Source organism: Hyla sarda, chromosome 8, assembly GCF_029499605.1.
Source record: "Hyla sarda isolate aHylSar1 chromosome 8, aHylSar1.hap1, whole genome shotgun sequence".
NCBI classification, from domain to species: Eukaryota; Metazoa; Chordata; class Amphibia; order Anura; family Hylidae; genus Hyla; species Hyla sarda.
Window position 1 is genome coordinate 49,359,411 of NC_079196.1, and position 25,455 is coordinate 49,384,865.

General features: G+C 43.6%; 1 protein-coding gene across 9 annotated transcripts in view; it reads right to left on the minus strand.

Annotated features, from left to right (window-relative positions):
* The window catches only part of STK39 (serine/threonine kinase 39), a 452,628-nt gene that overhangs the window by 188,570 nt on the left and 238,603 nt on the right, over nucleotides 1-25,455 (minus strand). For all 9 annotated transcript variants that reach the window (XM_056533261.1, XM_056533262.1, XM_056533265.1 and 6 more), the window contains exon 13: nucleotides 5,855-5,914. In XM_056533261.1, coding sequence (XP_056389236.1) covers nucleotides 5,855-5,914 — 60 coding nt within the window. The remainder of the gene's footprint in view (nucleotides 1-5,854; nucleotides 5,915-25,455) is intronic.

Consider the following 25,455-nt stretch of genomic DNA (forward strand, 5'->3'; position numbering starts at 1 on the left):
CACACTGAATTATTCTAGATATATATTTATTTGCTTATGCTCTATATATACAGTGATCACCCTCAAGTTGACCTTGTTTTGTGGTTCCGATGATCATTCCGCACCTTACACAATATAAACCTAATTTTGTCATATTAGATTTTTAGATTTATATATTTTTGGTCTGGTGCATTAGTATTTTCATCGGATATCTTTCTCCAACATTGCTGTGTGAACGACTCTCTCATTACTCACTAACATATGCGGGTATGACTTGAGACTCGTTCACACACACAAGTTTTTACTACATGTATATACCCCCTTTTCTCTTGTTATTTTTTGTTTCATACACATATTATTGGTTATGATATTAATTCATTAACATACGTTGTTACATCCACTTTATTTATTTATAAAAAAAAAAAATATGGTGGGGGTTTTGATTAATATGTTTATAACCTTACATGTTTTTCATTGAACTGTGTACTTACTATAATGTACATTTCACGGCAAATATTGCGTATCTGCAATATTTTTTTTTGTATATTCACCACATTTATTGTTGTATATAGTATATTGGTTTTTTTCAATGTGTATTGTACATTTAGTCTGTGTCTGTGTGGGAGGGGAGTGGCCCCACCCACACCACTCAGGTGTTTTCACCTGGTGGGGGGTGGGGCCACTGTCCCCTATATAGACCAGAAGGATCTTAATCTTTCTTTGTACGACTAAGGCGAGAGAGCTCGCCGAAACGCATCACTTGTGATCCACGTTTGGTGTCCGTGTGTTCTTATGCAATAAATAGCTTCCTTGCGTTGGACTTGCAGTGCTGGACTTTTCCTTTCATTTAAGTTTGCATCTGTGCGTGTGGTCCACACGTTTCCGTGCACTGAGACGGGGAGCGGTGAGCTGGACACTAGTGGAGTGTGTGTTACACTGGAGTTGTGGTACACTATTCAACTATAAAGATATACTTGTACAAATATGGTCTTCATGGAACAGTCATCAGAAGAAAACCTCTTCTACGTCCTCACCACAAAAATCAGCGTTTGAATTTAGCAAATTAACATATAGACAAGCCTGATGCATTTTGGAAACAAGTTCTGTGGACCGATAATGTTAAAATGGAACTTTTTGGCCGGAATGAGCAAAGGTACATTTGAAGAAGAAGGGGAACAGAATTGAATGAAAAAAACCTCTGTCCAACTGTTAAGCATGGAGGTGGATCAATCATGTTTTAGGGTTGTATTGCAGCCAGTGGCACAGGGAACATCTCACGAGTAGAAGGAAAAATGGATTCAATAAAATTTTAGCAAATTTTGGATGCTAACTTGATGCCATCTGTGAAAAAGCTGAAGTTAAAGAGAGGATGGCTTCTACAAATGGATAATAATCCTAAACACACCTCGAAATCCAGGGGGGATTAACATCAAGAGGCGTAAACTGAAGGTTTTGCCATGGCCTTCACAATATCCTGACCTCAACATAATTGAAAATCTATGGATAGACCTTAAAAAAGCAGTGCATGACAGACAGCCCAGAAATCTCAAAGAACTGGAAGACTTTTGTAAGGAAGAATGGGCAAAGACACCTCAAACAAGAATTGAAAGACTCTTGGCTGGCTACAAAAAGTGTTTACAAGCTGTGATACTTGCCAAAGGGGGCAGTACAATATATTAACTCTGCAGGGTGCCCAAACTTTTGCAGATGCCATTTTTTTGTTTTCTGTTATTTTGAAAGTGTAAATGATGGAAATAAAATCTAACTTTTGTTGACATATTATAAGAATGTCTAATCTGTAATTTGATGCCTTTTGGAGATTTTTCCATGTTTCCTTGGCTTCTTTATGCACATTAATACACATTTTTACCTGGGGCTGGGGTGCCCAAACTTTTGATCCCCACTGTATATATACACTCACCACCGCTCTACTTCTCAATTGCTCCAGAAATAGGAGGATGAAAGCACAGAGTGACATCATGAGCTCTGCTAAGTTCACTTATACTATGCTGACATCTAATTCTACATGTTGGCTTAGTATAGGTAGTGTCTGGTGTCTGAGACTACCCCCTTTCCCAGGAATTTTTTTTTATTTGACTATGCTACAGGGGCTGTAAAGTTAGTGTACTTCACAATATAGTGTCTGTACCTGTGTGATGGTTTTCTCACAATTCTTATGTGATTTTCACTCCAATATTTATTTTTACCAGCACACAAACTGACTGCTGCTGTCTCAGATTTTTCCCAGCTTGCAATGCGGCCGAGACCTGACTCACTAGTCAGCTGATGACAGGCAGCCTGTCTGCTTCAATGGGTGGAGCGATCGCTTGGTGGGAGAGAGAGATCAATCTGCAACTAATGCAACAGCTGGAAGCACCCTGATTGAAAACCACAGGTCTTTTGAATGGATTCAGCTCATTTATGTTTCAATGGGTGGGGTGGCTGATGTGTGGGAGGGAGGAAAATGGAATTGTGGGATTTGTAGTAAAAAAAAAGAAAAGTCAAACAGGACATACCAATACACAAAAAGCTAGCCACAGTATTATGGTAATCTCACAACATAGCCATTTAGCGCCAAGACAATGGCAGATCCTTCCTAAGCATGTCCATTACTGCCTGCCAGGTACGTACCAATCACCTTATGGTGGATAACCCCATTAAGCAAGGCTCAAGTCCTGCAGGAATGCATGGGAACTGAGTCCCTGCACTTTTTCCACTGCAGTAACATCATTCCCATTAGAAGAACCAGTACTTGAGTGGAAATCTTGGGTGAGTTCCCACACTTTTTTTGTCACAACTTTACCCCTGGACTAAAGTCACGGTGACATTGTTTTTTTATATGACAACCATCATGACTGGGTATCAGAGTTAAGGAAGTCAACAAATTCCACCATCTTGCTATGTGGTTTATATTCATTTGATGCTTAAAGTGTAGGATTCTATTCATTTTTGCAGATTCATGGTCATTCTTGCTTATGCTTACATAAAAATGGCAGTTGTTACACAATGGACCATTGTGTCATCCACCCATCGTTTGGACAATTGTAAGCACATCTAGGCCCTGATATTCTCATGTGCAAAGCTAACATAACAACGTGTGAAGTCTCTGATTGGACAGTCTACATCACAGGGATGACTGAATAAAGACAGTATTGTCATCTGATGTTGGCCATCTCCTTGAATTACAACTAAGCGATAGATGCATGTTAATTATTTGTAATCATGCTTGATTATTAATTAGCAAATAATAATAGTAATCATCTGAATTTGGATCTGCTGTTTTATTGTTGCTTTTATTTCTCACCTTGACAGCGGCTACTATAAAAAGGATGTCAAGGTTAGATACAGCCTGGAGTCTTTCCCAAAGGAAGTCAAAATAGCCAGCACTATCTGTCCAACCCAATCTGCATATGTCCACTAGTATTACATGTAAGACTCCTCTCGGTATAAGTGTTGCTCAGCCAGGTGCATAGAAACAGCTTGACATTTGCAAAACATGTTCAAATAGAGCAAAAGAAAAGAAAAACTGGCGTCCCTCACCACTGACTAAATCAATGCTGGTGTTTTAATGGTTCACATGGTCGAGCATTAGAACGCCAGTATTGATTGACTGAGTGGTGAGGGCCATCAGTTTACCTTTTGCTCTATTTGAACACATGTTAAAAAAAAAAAAAAAAAAAAAAAAAAGGATCTTCTGTCCCAAGTTCCAGGACACCAACAAAAAGAATATTGACTTTACTTTTCAATGCAATAATAAGTTTGTATCTCTGAATGATTCAGAGGTTCATCAGCAAACTTAAAGAGGTACTCCACTGCTCAGCGTTTGGAACAAACTGTTCCAAATGCTGGAGCTGGGAGCTCGTGTCGTCATAGCCCCACCCCCTCTTGATGTCACGTCACGCCCGCCCCCTCAATGCAAGTCTATGGGAGGGGGCGTGACAGCCGTCAGGAACAGTTTGTTCTAAACGCTGAGCAGTGGAGTACCCTTTTAAGCAGGGGGACCTTGTGGACGCTGTAGGATTTCAGTCCTTTACAGTGTAGTGTATTACCGATTGTTTTCTTGGTGACTATGGTCCCAGCTGCCCTGAGATCATTGACAAGATCCTCCTATGTAGTTATGGGCTGATTCCTCATTGTTCTCATGATAACTAAAATTTTACAAGATGAGATTTTGCACGGAGCCCCCTACCGAGGGAGATTGACTCAATTAGTGTTTCTTCCATTCAAGAAATATCGCACAGACTGTTGTAAACCTCTCAACAAGGTTTTATAGCCCATTCCAGCCTTCTGTAGGTCTACAATCTTGTCCCTGACATCCTTGGACAGCTCTTTGGTTTTGGCCATAATGGAGAGTTTGGAATCTAATTGATTGCTTCTGTGAACAGGTGTCTTTTATACAGGTAACAAGCTGAGATTAGGAACACTTCCTTTAAGAAAGTGCTCCTAATCTCAGCTATTTACCTCAGCTATTCAAATCAATCTATAACTGTTTTGAAATGTGTTTTTTCTGGATTATTATTTTTTTCTTACTCTGTCTGTCACTGTGACGTCATAGCCTCACCCCCCCCCCCCCCCAATGACGTTATGCCCCACCCCTTCAATGCAAGTCTATGGGAGGGGGCTTAATGGCTGTTGCCCCCTCCCATAGACTTGCATTGAGGGGGTGGGGCGTAATGTCATGAGGGCTATGACATCACGAGCTCCCGGCGCCAGCTCCAGCGTTCGGAACAGTTTGTTCCAAACGCTGAGCAGCGGAGTACCCCTTTAATATAATTTACCGTATGATCATGAAGTGACTCCAAGTTTCTTGTTTTGTGCTATTTGCCTACAAAGGCTCATATTTAGGCATATCATACTAAGTGAATAATATTCATTATACACAGCAGTAGTTGGTATATACCTTTATCCTTACCTTTGCCTGTTTTGTATATTTAGTGTGTGGACAAAGCCTGAAGCACAAGAACTACACTAGTTTTCTTTTACCCAGGGTACAGGGTTTGGTGCCCCTGCTGCTTAAAGTAATATGAGACAGAGGCATCAAACTAAATCCGGTTGCCCGGACATGCATACAGATATTTTTAATTAGTGTCCAAATCATCAACCTTCACAATGCAGACTGGGTCTGATGCCAAAATAGTATGAATTCCAATTATAATAAATGCTTGTTATAAACCTATCCTGCAAACGCCCCTACAGCCCCCACTAGGTACGCCCCCCATTCCTAGTGGTGTTGATCAATTTCTCTATAACTATTTATTTCTTCCTCTACCAGAACATGATAAGAGAAAATAAAAGTAAAGAGAGGACAGCGCCTCGTGTAACTCTGCGAATATAGAGGGAGGTGATAGCCTAAAGGTGGACTCTCACCTGTTGCACCTCTTGGTTTTTAAGCATATCGCCCCATATAGCGGGGTACCAGGGAACTGTCAGCCAGAAAAGTGGTTGCTGGACACCGAGTGATCAGGTCCAGAATTAGGCAAATTCAGGAAAAGAAAAAAAACAAAACTCCAACTCGGCGCTGTTCCAATGAGGCAACGTTTCCGTTCTTAATCAAGTAAAACCATATTTATTTGATAAATTAGTTTTGCAGGCACATCAGAGGCAAGACGCGTTTTGGGTCACTACGTACCCTTTCTCAATTGCGGAAGGGTACGTAGTGACCCGAAACGCGTCTTGCCTCTGATGTGCCTGCAAAACTAATTTATCAAATAAATATGGTTTTACTTGATTAAGAACGGAAACGTTGCCTCATTGGAACAGCGCCGAGTTGGAGTTTTTTATTTTTTATTTTCCTGAATCTACCAGAACATAACATTATAACATACTTTATGTTCTTGTTTTGCACTGAAAACATGTGAAGCGGGTCAACGATTACCTGAGTATCCTGTAGATTCAGGTTTTGCAATCTTGTCTGTGTATTGCTGTCTGTGGAAGTCTAGAAAGAAAAGAAGAAAAAAATAACATGTGGGTCCATATAATAAATATATAACTGTTTGGCTTTGTTTTTGTTTGAAAGGAAGCAAAAAAAATAATCTTTATTTTTATTTGGAAGCCGCAATGCAAAAATAATTTATTACTGGCATGGAAGTGTTCTCTGCAGACTTATGGAAATCTCTAACATGGCAGCTATATTTCTCAATAGGAAACACACTGTATAATTATGTAGTAAGCAAGAATAAAATGAGACTGCACTCATCATCCAACGTAGATTTATTCGGGGAGTGTGAACAGGTACCACAATGGAGGCAGGGGCAGACCGGAACAGACTGTTTCATGCTAAGGTGCGCTTCTTCAAGCTGGTGTGCGACTTCCGTCTTCGCAGTGACATCATATGAAGGCGCCGTGCTGGAAACGTCATCGCTAAGCATCAAACAAAATGAACATGTGATACAATCACGTGATGTCTTGTCACGTGACCGGACAACAACATACACAACACAATACAAAAGGTAAGTAAATAATATAACAAAATGAACATTACATACACCTGATAGGCAGGCAAGGACTATTGTACAACTATAATAGAGGGGTTAACTCAATTCTATTGTTTAAACCGAGTGCACCAGTGGCGTCCAGCTTAACAATCCAAATGCGCTTCTCTACGTAAAATAATTGTATGGCGATCTCCTCCCTGTGGAAGGAATTTAAACCTCTCTAAGCCAGCAAATCTCAAAACCTTAGAGTCATTAGCTTGGGTATCGCTTACGTGGGCAACTATCTAGGGGCTCCAACTCCTGTCCTAATATAGCGAACGTGCTTGCGAAAGCTGACATGGAGGACCCTGATAGTTTTGCCCATGTAAAAGAAACCTCATGGGCAAAAGATGGCATACACGAGATAGGGTGTATGACAAGTTATCAGATCCTTCATGCAATTTACATAACTACCAAGTTTAATTTGCCTAGTCGCTAGAAGATGTGCCACATGGTTGGTTTTCCTTTGGAGCTGCATGTGCCAACCAATCACTAGCTTTTGGGGCCATCTCAGAGGTTGAAGTGCTTAACTTTTTTAACCTTTCCCCTATAGTCTTATTTTTCTTTTATGTAATAAGGGGGTAATTCAGGGCAACTCCTTTGAGGTTTGGATCGGCTTCCAAGATGTACCAGTTGTTACGGATCGCATTGGCGACTGTTCTATTCATGTTAGAATTTGCTAAAGAAAAAATAAATCTCTTTGGTTTAGAAACACATCTGATCTTGGGTCTAAAGAGGTCAGAGTGTCGTACTGTCAGTGCTTTCTCAAAACTGTCATTAATGACTTTTTCTGGGTATTGCCTCTCTAAGAGTGGTCTCTTGAGGTCAGTAGCCTGAATCATAAAGGTCTCATCATCACTATTGACCTTTCTGAGTCGCAAAAATTGGGAGTAAGGTATACTTCTTTTTACGTGATCAGGGTGCGAACTCGAAAAATGAAGTAAAGAATTGTGTGCAATGCTCTTGTGATATCCTTGTGTGACTACTGTAGTACCTCTAGCTTCCAATTTGACATCTAAGAACTCTAGTTCAAGACCTCTGAATACAGACGTGAACAACATATTCTCTTTGTTAGAGGAATCCAGGCATGTGACAAATTCATTGAAGGCGGATTCAGAACCTTCCCATATTACCACAATATCGTCAACATACCTGAGGAATAATTTGATGTTACTCACGAAAGGATTCCCCACGCAATTTAAAGGCCACCAGAAAAACAAATCTGCGCAAAACTTTCCATAAGAGTGAGCAGAGTTATGCATCTAGAACATATAAAGAGGGCGAGATGCCTGCTGCAGTGGGTCCTTTGGGCTTCTCTCTAATTTTGGGTGCTACACCTAAAGGCATAGAGACCTTGAATACATTATGCCAACTAGCTGAAAAAAGTCCCTATTGAATCTCCTAACCCCACATAAAAGGTTTTGCCGTTTAGAGGTGGGAACCCTTCCACCTATACGCCCCTGTCCCCTGTCCCGATAAGGGTGGCAGCACTGTTTTGATGTACACTGAGATGTACGATAATGAAAAAGCTCCCCTCTTACGGGATACCAATACTTACAGATATCTAGCGAGCAACCCCACTACTAGAACAATGAGCCAGCATCACACTTTTCTTAGAAGTAAATGCGAATCAGGGCTCATTTCCCAAGCTACAGCAGAGAAGTTGTTACCCAAGAACCCCAAATATGCTAAATGGTATCACTTACCGAAGGTGCACAAGTCACAGAGCTGACCCCCGGCCGGCTCTGCGACCGAATACCTATCACAATATATTGAATTGCTATAAAAGCCTCTGCTCAAATCTACAGCAACATATGTGAAGGACAATGGCGGTCTTTTGACGCACACCTAGACAGGTTCCACTGGTACAAGACTTATCAAGGAAGAAATGCCAGCGAGGTATAGCGGATCCCAGATTTATTAAATGGATAAAAACAGGAACGGTAAATACAGGGTTACGCGTTTCAGGCGTGTAACAGGACGCCCTTAGTCATACAGAGTAAGATAAAAAATGCCCAACTTATATAGGGGAGGTGATGTGGGGAAGGGAGGAGTTCCCAATCCCACAAGACCTTAACCCTTGCATAGATACAAGTGGGAAGAAGATTTACTAAATGTAAGTAAAAACCTTTTCTATCATGATCACAAGCACAAAGATGTAATGGTCCCCCCATATAACATTATAAACAATTTAGTATGAATACAATTATGAAATAAATAAGAAATATGTAGGTTATCCATACTGAAAAACATATAAATATAAGCAAAAATAGTAATAAATATAAAATAATGATATGGGGGATGAACAAGAACAGCACAGCCTGACGAGAAGTAGTAAGTTTATTGAAATAAAAATAGAACCGTATGGCGCAAGGAAAAAACAGGAGACATATTAATAATGTAAAAGAATATCTTGTCTCTTGTTAAGACCTTTAGGCCAACGGGAATCTAAAGTCATGATCCAGAAAACCTCCCGTGACAGGAGTTTTTTTCTGTGATCACCTCCCCGTAAGGGAGCAGTGACACGCTCAATGCCCTGAACATGCAGGGTGGAAGTTCAACCCGCATGTTTAAGGGCACAATGTGAGGAAACAGTAGAAATGTGACGTGAATTAAAATGTGCAACATCTGATAAATGCTTCCTGATTCTCACTTTGAGGGGTGTTGATGTACATCCCACATACTGGGTTTTACACGTCCTACAAGAAATTAAATAAATGACAAAAGTCGTATTACAGTTAATGTACTGCTTAATCTTGTATTCAGACCCAGTGGCGTAAGAAGTGAACGTGTCACCAACTCTCATCCTGGTGCAACAGGTGCAGACAGAGTGTCCGCATCCGTAGGAACCAGGATGACGGAGCCAAGTAGCGGTAGCTTTGGGAGTACTCAAAAAAAGACTAGGGGACAATAATTGTCCCAAAGTGGGGGCACGCCGAGATATGCATCTATAGCCCCCTGTCATAGACGTGGCGAGTGCAGGATCAGACAAAATAATAGGCATAAACTTGTGTACGATCCCGCAAACGTCACGAAAATCATTACTATATTGAGTACAAAACATAACCGGTTTACGGTGAGGATGGGAGGACAACTGATTTTTACGTTCTAGGTTGGATTCTCTAGGTTGAATGAGTTGAGATCTATTTTTAAGGGATACTATGTTGGAGGCCCGTTTTAAAGTCCACTCAGGATAACCTCTATTCTTCAATCTGGTCGTCATGTCACTCATTTCCCTGTCAAAGTCCTCCGTATGGGTACAATTTCTACGGGCACGTATGGCCTCTCCTATAGGTAAATTTTTGATGACATGGAACGGGTGACATGACGATGCATGTAGAGTAGAATTGACATAGGTATCCTTACGAAATGTCTTGGAAATAATTTTAGATTGTGTAGGATCACCTATTAGGGTGAGATCCAAAAAAGGCACCTCCCTATTAAACAGAGTAACAATAAAGGATAGATTGTCTGCATTAGAATTTAAATAGGAGGTAAATGATGATAAATGTTGTTCATCTGATCTCCAAATGTAAATGCAGTCGTCTATATAACGACCATAGTGGGAGATGAATTCCTTAAAAGGATTATTATCCGTAAAGAGGTATTTCATCTCCCACCAACTCATGTATACATTAGCCAATGAGGGCGAGAATTTCGCCCCCATGGCCGCCCCCGTGGTCTGCAGGTAAAAAGTACGATCAAACATGAAAAAATTGTGGGAAAGTAAATAATCAATCACCTGAATGATGTACTCCTGCAGACCAAGGGGGTATGACGAATATGTACTTAAAAACCACTGTAAAGCCATGAGGGCCCTGTCATGGGGGATCACGGAATATAAAGAGCAAACATCTGCCGTGATCCACCGAGAGGGCTCTATCCAAGTAACTTTCTCCAAAGTATGTAATAGGTGCTTAGTATCCTGAATGAATCCAGGTATAGTCGGTATAAGAGGCTGTAGGAGACTATCCACCCAAGATGACAGGTTCTCATTCAAAGATCCAATGCCTGCGACTATGGGTCGCATAGGAGGTGGAAATACATTTTTATGTATCTTAGGCAAGGAGTGAAAAACTGCCATAACAGGGTGAGGAACAATGATGAAATCGGCCTCTTTCTGTGTGAAAAAACCCTTGTTAATGCCACTATGTACCAATTCGCACACGATGTTGCGAAAAGGTGCGGTTGGGTTGGTGGACAAAGGCCTATATGTAGATGTGTCAGAGAGTAATGACAAATTCAACCGATGATAGAGGCCCTTGTCCAGCAGTACAACCGCACCCCCTTTATCTGCCTGTCGTATAACAATATCATCCATGTGCCTAAGTTCAGACAATGCAAGGCGTTGCGAATGGTTCAAATTATAATGTACATTAGGTTGCCTTGAAAGTTTAATCAATTCTCGTTCAACGGACTCTTGAAATAAGTCCAATGAACGAGTACGGGACATGATGGGGTAAAAAGCAGCGTTCCGAGTCCGAAAATCAGACTCAAACGCTGTTGATGGCCCCACCTGTCTCATATTCTGTAATTCTGACGAGACACATAAATCTGGAAAATTGAAACCCAGGCTTTGTGATGCAAAGGAATAGCTATATTGTGAATCAATTGTAGTATTATCTATAACAACATTTGCAGAAAGCGAAGTATGGGTGTCAATAGGCAAAGCATTTATAGACGAAACATCATCAGGAGGAAAATCATAATTATGTACGGCTGGACTGTCCTGAAAATGGCGTTGTATAACAATGTCCTGGACAAACTTGTTAATGTCCAATAAAGTGGAAAACACATCAAATGTCCTGGAAGGAGAAAATGAAAGTCCACGGGATAAGACAGTGATTTGATTAAAGGACAGTACCTTAGCCGACAGATTGTAAATGGGAACAGTTTCTATTTCTTCTTGCGGTTGTTGCGGGGTCCTCGCTTTGCCTGCCCGGTGTTTGCGTCCCGCTCGGCGTTTTTTCCTTTCTGAGCTGTGGAGCGAGTGCTGATGGGTGTAACCGGAACCGAGGCTGGATGCGCAGGTGCAGGTGAGGGTCGATTAGTGGACGTTGGTTCATCAACTGCAGAGTCTGAAGAGTCTGCTTCTGTAGAACTGAAGTTAACTCTTGGTCTGCTGGTAGGGCGGCGTCTCCTATTCTGCCTTTTGAGAATAGATCTTGGGGTGTTGGATTTCAGGTCAGTATTAGGCCAAGTGTATACATTATTAGTTTGAAAGTCCTGAACATCCCGCATGAATTTGGATGTTTTAATCTCTGTAATACTGGTCTCCAACTCCTTTAGATTCTCATTAATGTTCTTATCCAGCTCCATGAAAAGATCATGTGTTTTAAAGGAGCCAACTGCAGCTTGTAGAGCAGTGATGTTATTCTGAACTTCAAATAAGGCTTTTTCTTCATAGGAAATAATCAACTTAATGAAGCGATTTGAAGAGTCAGTGAGAAGTTCCTCCCATTCACGTTTAAACTCATCGCAATAGATCGTGGTGGTAAATTTTTTAATTCTTAAGCCACGAGGAATCAACTCTTGATCCAGGTATTTACGTAATGTGGATAGATCCCACCAGATACGTGACTCTTGAATTAAGGCTTGTTCAAGTTCAGACATCTTAATGCGTAAATTTACCGTATCCTGTGTATCAACTCGAGATAGATCCAATAGCTGTGACATCTTATCCGCTCTTGCCCGGCGGTCCTCCACCGACTGTAAGCAAGTACTGGAAATAATGGGAACAGCGTCCATATTGAAGAACCAGCAGATGAGGGAGGTGATGGCTGTCCGGGAGCCCGATCCAAGAACCAAGGAACACAGGTAAAGTGCGAGCTGATCAGCTACCACCGGACCATCCTCCCAAAACCAACGCACTCACTTCTGTGGACGTCGAGAGTCTGTACACCCACATCTCTCATGATGCGGGTGTACAGGCTATTCGAGAATTTTTGACTGAGATGGACAAAACTGACTATTTTATCTATTTTGTAACTGAGTCCCTCCTTTTCATTCTCTCCCACAACGAGTTCAGGGATGGTGATGTTTGGTATAGACAGGAGACTGGGACTGCTATGGGCACCGTAATCGCTAATCTTTTTCTCAACGCCCTTGATGGTCATTATGTATTCTCTCAGGGAAATCCTTTCGTTAGTAACATTAAATTATTCCTCAGGTATGTTGATGATATTCTGGTAATATAGGATGATTCTGAATGGGCCTTCAGTGAATTTGTCACATACCTTAATTCCACTAACAAAGAGAATATGTTGTTCACGTCTGTATTCGGAGATCTTGAACTAGAGTTCTTAGAGGTCAAATTGGAAGCTAGAGGTACCACATTAGTGACACAAGAATATCGCAAGAGCATTGCACGCAATTCTTTACTTCATTTTTCGAGTTCGCACCCTGATCACGTAAAAAGAATTATATCTTACCTCCAATTTTTGCAACTCATAAAGGTCAATAGTGATGATGAGACCTTTATAATTCAGGCTACTGACCTCAAGAGACAACTGTTAGAGAGGCAATACCCAGAAAAGTCATTAATGACAGTTTTGAGAAAGCACTGACAGTATGATGCTCTGGCCTCTTGAGACCCAAGATCAGATGTGACTAAACCAAACAGATTTATTTTTTCTTTAGCAAATTCAAACATTAATAGAACAGTTGCCACTGCAAATCTGATAACTTGTTGTACACCCTATCTAGTGTATTCCATCTTTTGCCCATGCAGGTTATTTTACTTGGGCAAAACTATCAGGCCCCTCCATGTCCGTTTTCACAAGCACATTTGCTCTATTAGGACATTAGTTGGAGCCCCTAGATTAGTTGACCACGTAAGAGATACCTACGCTAATGATTCTAAGTTTTTGAGATTTGCTGGCTTAGAGAGGGTTAAATTCCTTCCACAGGGAGGAGATCGCCATATGATTCTTTTACGTAGAGAAGCGCATTGGATTGTTAAGCTGGACGCCACTGGAGCGCTCGGTTTAAATGATAGAATTGAGTTAACCCCTCTATTATAGCTGTACAATAGTCCTTGCCTGCCTATCAGGTGTATGTAATGTTCATTTATTATATTATTTTATTTACTCACCTTTTGTATTGTGTTGTTTATGTTTTTGTCCGGTCACGTGACAAGACATCACGTGATTGTATCACATGTTCATTTTGTTTGATGCCTAACAATTACGTCTCCAGTACGGCGCCTTCATATGATGTCGCTGCAAAGACGGAAGTCGCACACCGGCTTGAAGAAGCGCACCTTAGTATGAAACAGTCTGTTCCGGTCTGCCCCTGCCTCCGCCGCGGTACCTGTTCCCACTCCCTGAATAAATCTACATTGGATGGAGAGTGTGTCATTTCATTCTTGCTTACTACATAGTTTCAGTCTTTTTGTGGACGTTGAACCTCCGGAACCAACAATAAGTTCAGAATACCCGAGTCCTCCCTGTTGTTGCTACTCCTTAGCCCCTAGTCTTGTAGGTGCTGGGACATTGGTTCTTGTGTTGCACATACTATATTATTATGGTCTTTTCAAAAAAATCTATAGTTATGTTGAACTGAACATCTAGTATGGGTATGGGATGGTCTTTTCAAAGAGGGTGTAATTTAGTAGGTTTCACTGATTGTAAAATAATGAATTAAGTGCAACATGTCCTAAATTGGGAACACTGGACAAGCCAATATCACTCCCACCCATGTCAGTATGAACTTCAAAATACTAAGGTAAGACCAAGAGGGACCTAGGAACCATAACCATAAATAAAGAAAGTTATGCCTTATATAAAGGAAACGTGTTATCCCTTTCATGCTGCCCGAACCTCATGTCATTGGCCAATACTCTGTATTGGCCTATGGCATGGGGTTTAGACAGCATGAAAGTGATAACAGGTTTCTTCCCTCCCCACCAGCTTTGATTGATCAATCCCTTCCTATTCAGTTTAAGGAGAGATTGATCAATCAAGGCCGGTTGGGCAGGCAGAAGACACTGAGACACCGAGAAGACACCACCCTGATGACTTGGCTCAGGCAGCATGAAAGTGATGCCATGTTCCCTTAAGAGCAACCTATTATGTAAACAAAATGTAGAGAAAAGTCCAGCTCACCGAGCCCTGGACGGATGGAGCACGGATCCAGGTGCTGAACAGCACCAGCAAAACAATGGAGAAAAAGAAGATTGGATCCAGGTCTTGAGCGAATAAAAGACTGTATTTAATCCAACATGAGAACACAGGAACACAGGTAGGTAATGCATTTCAAGCTCGTTACCTACCTGTGTTCCTTTGTCGTCATGTTGCAATAAATACATCTTTTATTCGCACAAGAGCTGGATCCGATCTTCTTTTCCTCCATTATTATGTAAAAAGGTCCACTGCACTGTTTGCCAAAAAAAGAAGTAAAAAATATACATCCAAAAAGATCTGGGAGATAATCTCAGCTATAATATTTTCTTAAGCAGTCACAGCATACCGGTAACGTCCGAGTAAATGGCTTTTTAATCACTGACCACTCGTAATGTTCAGGTGAAGAGACAGAAGCATTTCATACTCTGATTACTCAATTTCCATGTCCATTTTGCATCAATTCAACACAACAGCGGCTTTTACAATTGTAATTGCATCTGTAATTTCATGACCAGCAGAATTCTTTATCTTTTCAATTTATCTGGTGTTACAAATCTTCTCCAAAGTATAATCATGTGCCATTTAGTTTCTGTCCATAATTAAAAGTTTTACCGTCACTTGTTAAACGAAATCTCACTGTTTTCATGCAAACGTCCATACGCTGACCATTTTCAAAGTTTATACAATATATATTGCAGAATAAACCCTTTGTAAATCCATTCGTAGAGGAGGACAAAAAAAAAAAAAAAAAAAAAAAAAAAAAACTTTTCTTACCCTTCTCACTCCCACGCTGCCATCATGGAACTCAGTTCCCGGAGATGTCCGGCGCTTCTGGGTTTTGGTGATGTGGTGTCACCTGGCTGGCCATCAAATCAGCAGCTGGGGCGGGACACTGCTGCATCCGAGAGGCCGTAAGATGTCACGTCACCCTAAACTAAACAATCTTATCTACTGGTGGTCTGTGCCGGACATCAAGAACCAAGTGTCGTGGAAGCAAGAAAGGTAAAAAAAAGGGTTGGTTTTTTCACTGTCCCAGTCCCCAAGCAGATTTTCAAAGGGTTAATTCACTGTAGTACAACTTTAACTTTGTAAAATTTTCATTTTATGAGGGAATTTATCAATGTTTGACAACAGAAAACTAGCATTGAAAAGTTTAATTTTTTGCACAATGCTCACTACTTGTGGAAAATACTGGAAAAGTCGCAATTTTTTTTAGCAAAATCATTTTTTATGCTAGTATTCAGTCATCTGCTGCAAGACTCTGATGGTAGCTTATATTTCAGAGAACAAAAGGAAAATGCACATGAAATCTAACATGCTTAATCCTTCTCTTTTCCAACATGAGAAGATAGTTGGGAGACTGCAAAACATATAAGACAGTCAGCCGGTCCCACTTAAATTGTCAGCTTCGGACAACTTTTTTTTTCAATGTATGTGAAGAGGATGTGAAGAATTCCACAAAATTTAAATCACCAGATTAAAGGGGTGGCAGGATAAAATAAAATACAGATAGGGGGCATACTTGGTCACAATACATTTAAAAAGTTAAAAGTGACCTGGGCACCATTGGAATGGTAGTTGCAGGGCATTAGAGAGGTAAATAGTGCTATTTTAAAATTGTTGCTCTTTAAATTTTAGTACACTTTAGCCTATTTAGCTTTTTCAACTTAGTGCAGCATGTAGACAACCAGGAATTGTTACGCCGAGCGCTCCGGGTCCCCGCTCCTCCCCGGAGCGCTCGCTACACTCTCCTCACTGCAGCGCTCCGGTCAGATCCACTGACCCGGGGCGCTGCGATACCGCCTCCAGCCGGGATGCGATTCGCGATGCGGGTAGCGCCCGCTCGCGATGCGCACCCCGGCTCCCGTACCTGACTCGCTCCCCGTCGGTCCTGTCCCGGCGCGCGCGGCCCCGCTCCTTAGGGCGCGCGCGCGCCGGGTCTTTGCGATTTAAAGGGCCACTGCGCCGCTGATTGGCGCAGTGGTTCCAATTAGTCTGATCACCTGTGCACTTCCCTATATCACCTCACTTCCCCTGCACTTCCTTGCCGGATCTTGTTGCCATCGTGCCAGTGAAAGCGTTTCCTTGTGTGTTCCTAGCCTGTGTTCCAGACCTCCTGCCGTTGCCCCTGACTACGATCCTTGCTGCCTGCCCCGACCTTCTGCTACGTCCGACCTTGCTTCTGTCTACTCCCTTGTACCGCGCCTATCTTCAGCAGCCAGAGAGGTGAGCCGTTGCTAGTGGATACGACCTGGTCACTACCGCCGCAGCAAGACCATCCCGCTTTGCGGCGGGCTCTGGTGAAAACCAGTAGTGACTTAGAACCGGTCCACTAGCACGGTCCTCGCCATCCCTCTCTGGCACAGAGGATCCACCTCCTGCCAGCCGGCATCGTGACAGTAGATCCGGCCATGGATCCCGCTGAAGTTCCTCTGCCAGTTGTCGCTGACCTCACCACGGTGGTCGCCCAGCAGTCACAACAGATAGCGCAACAAGGCCAACAGCTGTCTCAACTGACCGTTATGCTACAGCAGTTACTACCACAGCTTCAGCAATCATCTCCTCCGCCAGCTCCTGCACCTCCTCCGCAGCGAGTGGCCGCTTCTGGTTTACGCCTATCCTTGCCGGATAAATTTGATGGGGACTCTAAGTTTTGCCGTGGCTTTCTTTCCCAATGCTCCCTGCACTTGGAGATGATGTCGGACCAGTTTCCCACTGAAAGGTCTAAGGTGGCTTTCGTAGTCAGCCTTCTGTCTGGAAAAGCCCTGTCTTGGGCCACACCGCTCTGGGACCGCAATGACCCCGTCACTGCCTCTGTACACTCCTTCTTCTCGGAAATCCGAAGTGTCTTTGAGGAACCTGCCCGAGCCTCTTCTGCTGAGACTGCCCTGTTGAACCTGGTCCAGGGTGATTCTTCCGTTGGCGAGTACGCCATACAATTCCGTACTCTTGCTTCAGAATTATCCTGGAATAATGAGGCCCTCTGCGCGACCTTTAAAAAAGGCCTATCCAGCAACATTAAAGATGTTCTGGCCGCACGAGAAATCCCTGCTAATCTACATGAACTCATTCACCTAGCCACTCGCATTGACATGCGTTTTTCCGAAAGGCGTCAGGAGCTCCGCCAGGATATGGACTCTGTTCGCACGAGGCGTTTCTTCTCCTCGGCTCCTCTCTCCTCTGGTCCCCTGCAATCCGTTCCTGTGCCTCCCGCCGTGGAGGCTATGCAGGTCGACCGGTCTCGCCTGACACCTCAAGAGAGGACACGACGCCGCATGGAGAACCTCTGCCTGTACTGTGCTAGTACCGAACACTTCCTGAAGGATTGTCCTATCCGTCCTCCCCGCCTGGAAAGACGTACGCTGACTCCGCACAAAGGTGAGACAGTCCTTGATGTCTACTCTGCTTCTCCACGTCTTACTGTGCCTGTGCGGATGTCTGCCTCTGCCTTCTCCTTCTCTACTGTGGCCTTCTTGGACTCCGGATCTGCAGGAAATTTTATTTTGGCCTCTCTCGTCAACAGGTTCAACATCCCAGTGACCAGTCTCGCCAGACCCCTCTACATCAATTGTGTAAACAATGAAAGATTGGACTGTACCATACGTTTCCGCACAGAGCCCCTTCTAATGTGCATCGGATCTCACCACGAGAGGATTGAACTTTTGGTCCTCCCCAATTGCACTTCTGAAATTCTCCTTGGACTTCCCTGGCTTCAACTTCATTCCCCAACCCTGGATTGGTCCACTGGGGAGATCAAGAGTTGGGGGCCCTCTTGTTCCAAGGACTGCCTAAAACCGGTTCCCAGTAACCCTTGCCGTGACTCTGTGGTTCCTCCTGTGACCGGTCTCCCTAAGGCCTATATGGACTTTGCGGATGTTTTTTGCAAAAAACAAGCTGAGACTCTACCTCCTCACAGGCCTTATGATTGTCCTATCGACCTCCTCCCGGGCACTACTCCACCCCGGGGCAGAATTTATCCTCTATCCGCCCCAGAGACTCTTGCCATGTCTGAATACGTCCAGGAAAATTTAAAAAAGGGCTTTATCCGTAAATCCTCCTCTCCTGCCGGAGCCGGATTTTTCTTTGTGTCCAAAAAAGATGGCTCCCTACGTCCTTGCATTGACTACCGCGGTCTTAATAAAATCACGGTTAAGAACCGCTACCCCCTACCCCTCATCTCTGAACTCTTTGATCGCCTCCAAGGTGCCCACATCTTTACCAAACTGGACTTAAGAGGTGCTTATAATCTCATCCGCATCAGAGAGGGGGATGAGTGGAAAACGGCATTTAACACCAGAGATGGACACTTTGAGTATCTGGTCATGCCCTTTGGCCTGTGCAACGCCCCTGCCGTCTTCCAAGACTTTGTTAATGAAATTTTTCGTGATCTTTTATATTCCTGTGTTGTTGTATATCTGGACGATATCCTGATTTTTTCTGCCAATCTAGAAGAACACCGCCAGCATGTCCGTATGGTTCTTCAGAGACTTCGTGACAATCAACTCTATGCCAAAATAGAGAAATGTCTGTTTGAATGCCAATCTCTTCCTTTCCTAGGATACTTGGTCTCTGGCCAGGGACTACAAATGGATCCAGACAAACTCTCTGCCGTCTTAGATTGGCCACGCCCCTCCGGACTCCGTGCTATTCAACGCTTTTTGGGGTTCGCCAATTATTACAGGCAATTTATTCCACATTTTTCTACCGTTGTGGCTCCTATCGTGGCTTTAACCAAAAAAAATGCCGATCCCAAGTCTTGGCCTCCTCAAGCGGAAGACGCCTTTAAACGGCTCAAGTCTGCCTTTTCTTCGGCTCCCGTGCTCTCCAGACCTGACCCTTCCAAACCCTTCCTATTGGAGGTTGATGCCTCCTCAGTGGGAGCTGGAGCTGTCCTTCTACAAAAAAATTCTTCCGGGCATGCTGTTACTTGTGGTTTTTTTTCTAGGACCTTCTCTCCGGCGGAGAGGAACTACTCCATCGGGGATCGAGAGCTTCTAGCCATTAAATTAGCACTTGAGGAATGGAGGCATCTGCTGGAGGGATCAAGATTTCCAGTTATTATTTACACCGACCACAAGAACCTCTCCTACCTCCAGTCTGCCCAACGGCTGAATCCTCGCCAGGCCAGGTGGTCTCTGTTCTTTGCCCGATTTAATTTTGAAATTCACTTTCGGCCTGCCGATAAGAACATTAGGGCCGATGCTCTCTCTCGTTCCTCGGATGCTTCTGAAGTTGAACTCTCTCCGCAACACATCATTCCTCCTGACTGCCTGATCTCCACTTCTCCAGCCTCCATCAGGCAAACTCCTCCAGGAAAGACCTTTGTTTCTCCACGCCAACGCCTCGGAATCCTCAAATGGGGTCACTCCTCCCATCTCGCAGGTCATGCGGGCATCAAGAAATCTGTGCAACTCATCTCTCGCTTCTATTGGTGGCCGACTCTGGAGACGGATGTTGTGGACTTTGTGCGAGCCTGCACTATCTGTGCCCGGGATAAGACTCCTCGCCAGAAGCCCGCTGGTTTTCTTCATCCTCTGCCTGTCCCCGAACAGCCTTGGTCTCTGATTGGTATGGATTTTATTACTGATTTACCCCCTTCCCGTGGCAACACTGTTATTTGGGTGGTCGTTGATCGATTCTCCAAAATGGCACATTTCATCCCTCTTCCTGGTCTTCCTTCAGCGCCTCAGTTGGCTAAACAATTTTTTGTACACATTTTTCGTCTTCACGGGTTGCCTACGCAGATCGTCTCGGATAGAGGCGTCCAATTCGTGTCTAAATTCTGGAGGGCTCTCTGTAAACAACTCAAGATTAAATTAAATTTTTCTTCTGCATATCATCCTCAATCCAATGGACAAGTAGAAAGAGTTAACCAGGTCTTGGGTGATTATTTACGACATTTTGTTTCCTCCCGCCAGGATGACTGGGCAGATCTTCTTCCATGGGCCGAATTCTCGTATAACTTCAGACTCTCTGAATCTTCCTCCAAATCCCCATTTTTCGTGGTGTACGGCCGTCACCCTCTTCCCCCCCTCCCTACCCCGTTGCCCTCTGGTCTGCCCGCTGTGGATGAAATTCCTCGTGACCTTTCCATCATATGGAGAGAGACCCAAAATTCTCTCTTACAGGCTTCATCACGCATGAAGAAGTTCGCGGATAAGAAAAGAAGAGCTCCTCCCATTTTTTCCCCTGGAGACAAGGTATGGCTCTCCGCTAAATATGTCCGCTTCCGTGTCCCTAGCTACAAGTTGGGACCACGCTATCTTGGTCCTTTCAAAATTTTGTGCCAGATTAATCCTGTCTCTTACAAACTTCTTCTTCCTCCTTCTCTTCGTATTCCTAATGCCTTTCACGTTTCTCTTCTTAAACCACTTATCATCAACCGTTTCTCTCCCAAATCTGTTCCTCCCACTCCTGTTTCCGGCTCCTCGGACATCTTCTCCGTCAAAGAAATTCTGGCATCCAAAAAGGTCAGAGGGAAAACCTTTTTTTTAGTGGATTGGGAGGGTTGTGGTCCAGAAGAGAGATCCTGGGAACCTGAGGACAATATCCTAGACAAAAGTCTGCTCCTCAGGTTCTCAGGCTCTAAGAAGAGGGGGAGACCCAAGGGGGGGGGTACTGTTACGCCGAGCGCTCCGGGTCCCCGCTCCTCCCCGGAGCGCTCGCTACACTCTCCTCACTGCAGCGCTCCGGTCAGATCCACTGACCCGGGGCGCTGCGATACCGCCTCCAGCCGGGATGCGATTCGCGATGCGGGTAGCGCCCGCTCGTGATGCGCACCCCGGCTCCCGTACCTGACTCGCTCCCCGTCGGTCCTGTCCCGGCGCGCGCGGCCCCGCTCCTTAGGGCGCGCGCGCGCCGGGTCTTTGCGATTTAAAGGGCCACTGCGCCGCTGATTGGCGCAGTGGTTCCAATTAGTCTGATCACCTGTGCACTTCCCTATATCACCTCACTTCCCCTGCACTTCCTTGCCGGATCTTGTTGCCATCGTGCCAGTGAAAGCGTTTCCTTGTGTGTTCCTAGCCTGTGTTCCAGACCTCCTGCCGTTGCCCCTGACTACGATCCTTGCTGCCTGCCCCGACCTTCTGCTACGTCCGACCTTGCTTCTGTCTACTCCCTTGTACCGCGCCTATCTTCAGCAGCCAGAGAGGTGAGCCGTTGCTAGTGGATACGACCTGGTCACTACCGCCGCAGCAAGACCATCCCGCTTTGCGGCGGGCTCTGGTGAAAACCAGTAGTGACTTAGAACCGGTCCACTAGCACGGTCCTCGCCATCCCTCTCTGGCACAGAGGATCCACCTCCTGCCAGCCGGCATCGTGACAGGAATGCTGGGAGATTTCACATCTGAAGCCTGTGATTACAGTAATTATGTGCAACTTTATACACTGTAATATTATTATCATAATGTACAGACTTAAAGTATTTCAATAATATTGCTACACGTAACATTTTTGGCAGCTTGTAGCTATGTTATACACTTATTGGGAAAAAAAAGCACCAAAAAGTTGTTGTTGCAATCAAGTGTAATTTATACATGTGTCAGGATGATTTATGGAAATGATAAGAACAAAAGGATATGTTTATGGATAAAACAGTACAATAGAAAGGAGAACCTAGTACCCTGTTGGGTGCCTCTAGCCTGGATACAAGATGAGATACAGTAGGACAAGGAGGGATACAGGTTCCATACTGTTACAGATGTTGCAGCTGGGCTTGTAGATCCTCATAGGTTGTTGAAGCTCGTGACTCAGTTGGTCCCATAAATACTGGATTGGTGACAAACCTCAGCAGCTAAAAAAGTGTTGCTCTATGGAGACATTCCTATAAAACCCTGTGTGTGGACGAGCATTATAATACTGAAAAATGCCCCCTGGAAGCCATGAGAGGTAACACATGTGGCCACAGGATGTCCTGCACATATCACTGAGCTGTTCCCTCACATCACTACTAGGGGTGTCATAGGCAGATCATCACACCAGCAGTTGGGGCAGTGTCTCGCTCAACAGCAAAAGCAGGATTGACACACTCTCCATGTGGCCTCCATATTTAAACCCGACAATCGTCAGATCCCAAACATAACCTGGATTCATCGCTAAAGATAATACGGTTCCAGTCCATAGCAGTAGAGGTTTCTCATTCACAAAACCAATGCAAAAGACGTGACAGTGGCTGACTGTCAATGGGAGGACATGTAATGCCATGACACCAAATCTACTTCTGCCTGGATATGGTCCGTGCAGAGAAAGGGGGCAGACACAGGGGTGTGTAATAAAGGAGTCACCTGTGTCTGGATGGTGGACAAGGAAACTGTGGGAGATGCTAATGCTTGTCAGAAGACGATCTTATCTACTGGTGGTCTGTGTATGGGGTACGAAACCTGTTCGCTATGTGTGCTCTCACATAACGACTGCTCCCAACATGTCCTAGCAACTTTAGAATAGCCTAGATAGTGGGACATTTGTCAAACAATCATACTGCTTTTCTCAGACCAATAATGTTCTCCCTCTCAAAGTCCGTAAACTGGGCAAAATGTATTGACTTGATTGCTAACCAAAAGAAACATCACCCAACAGTATCCTCTGAGAGACTTTTTATGGGGCAGTGATGGATGCACTTTTACTCCATCTTGTGGCAAGATCCAGTGTCTACTCAAACCACACCTGTTATAATTTACACATCTGCCTGCGACATAAGTGCAAGGTGAGTATTGCAGAATTGGACATTTCTATCTAGGTGCATTATTTTTTGGACAATAGGTATATAATGTTTTCCCCAGCATTGGCTGCATGTATGACTGTCCAGAAACTTCTCCATCTTCCTTCCAAAAAGTTATTCTCTTATAGTTCCCTTTATTTATAGCACCAATAATTTGAGTAGAATGGGGACTATACAAATTAAAATCAGCTCCCAGAATCTCTTTGATAGAAAACTGCAAGTCCATGCTACAGGACGACACCAGTAGTGACCGTTCACCATCCACAATTATGATCCCCAATGAATCAGATCCATCTGTCCTGTACATTTCTACAGCAACATATTAGACGAGATGGAAGCAAACAAAATCAATAAATCAATCCCTAATAGAGGCTTTTTATTCTCAATCTCATTTTACACTTATCGTTTTATTATCAATTATTTGAAAGAATTACAGGTTGAAGAATATGAATTACTCTTCCCATAACGTGCTGATCTTTTCATGAAATGCTAAGCTCTTAAAATGAAGTAAATCTGGAAATTACTTCATAAAATACTAATGTAATCACTTAAGTATACCCAACTAAATGTAGGCAATAATCATAGTGGGGCTGTGCACTGACAACACTTCCACCCATACTATACTTATACAGTGGTCCCTCAAGTTACAATATTAATTGGTTCCAGGACGACCATTGTATGTTGAAACCATTGTATGTTGAGACCATAACTCTATGGAAACCTGGTAATTGGTTCTGAAGCCTCCAAAATGTAATCTAAAAATAGGAAAAAGTAAGGATTAAAGAAAAATAATAGAGATAAAGAAGTCCTTACATACAAAAGTAAGAAAGATCTGCTGGGAGCTGTAATCACTGTCTATGTCAGTGTTTCCCAACCAGGGTGCCTCCAGCTGTTGCAAAACTACAACTCCCAGCATGCCCGGACAGCCAACGGCTGTCCGGGCATGCTGGGAGTTGTAGTTTTGCAACAACTGGAGGTAACCTGGTTGGAAAACAATGGTTTATGTAGAGGACAGGAGCTTCTTCAGGGTCCTATACAGTACACACAGTGTCCCAAATGGAGCCGCCCTTACTTGGTGTCCAAAGGAGCAGCTAACCCTGGCACAGGTAAGGAGTAGTACAGAACTTGTAGTTCCTCCCTGTACTGTAGGGGGCGCTACCAGACAGCCAGTCAGTGCAGGCACTTCAGTAATAGAGGTGATTTACCAGTAAAATGTCCATTCTGATTGGTCGGTTCTTCCAGCCATTGACACGTTTCACAGATCTCGACTGTCTGTAGCATTGTATGTTGAGTCTGGTTTCAAGTTACGATGGTCCAGAAAAAAACATTGTATGTGGAAACTATTGTATGTTGAGGCCATTGTAAGTTGAGGGATCACTGTAGTATAATACCGTACATCGTGTGTATCTATAGGACAGTTACCAGGTCATTTATGATTAGTGCCTGTGCACAGTCCCTTAACTTGGATAATAACTGGTTTGTATACAAATATAGCAGAGCTTAATTTGGTTCTCCATACATCATGTACCAAGATTACTAAATTAAGGCGGTTCTTGAGTTTATCTGCACAGGTCCCATGATGTGATACTTGATGATCTCATCTTTACTACAAAATGTAAACACGTGAAAAACCTGTGTTGTATCTAACATTATTTTTCGTGCCAAACCATTCACTTTTGTTGTAGCAGGATCCTAGCTATGAAGGTGACGCACTTAGATAGAAAATAGATGCCCGTTTCTCTACTGGTTGTGCAATCACATTATCTCATGCCAAGACAGGAAAAAGCTGCTACTACTACCCATTCCTTGTCAAAGAGAAAGGCAAAATTGTCTAGTTTTTTCCATTAGAGTTTCTCTACCTTCCCACGAGAAAGGCCTCAGTGTGAAACAAGGATTTCACCCAACCTCAACTAACAATAGTGACGTTTCCCTGCCCTGCTTCTTTGCTACATTACCCCCTGGTTGGAACTCCAAAACAGGCCCCACACTGATCATGAGAGATATAACACCATGTCTAAAAGAACTGTCCCAACTGGAGTCTGATCCAAACATGGTCCTAAACTTTTTTTAGAACAAGATTTGGGTCCAAACTAAAGACGTGGATACCAGAGTAATAACTGACCTCAAGGTATGCTGGGAGATTTGGGCTTTAAAGCCTGCAGAA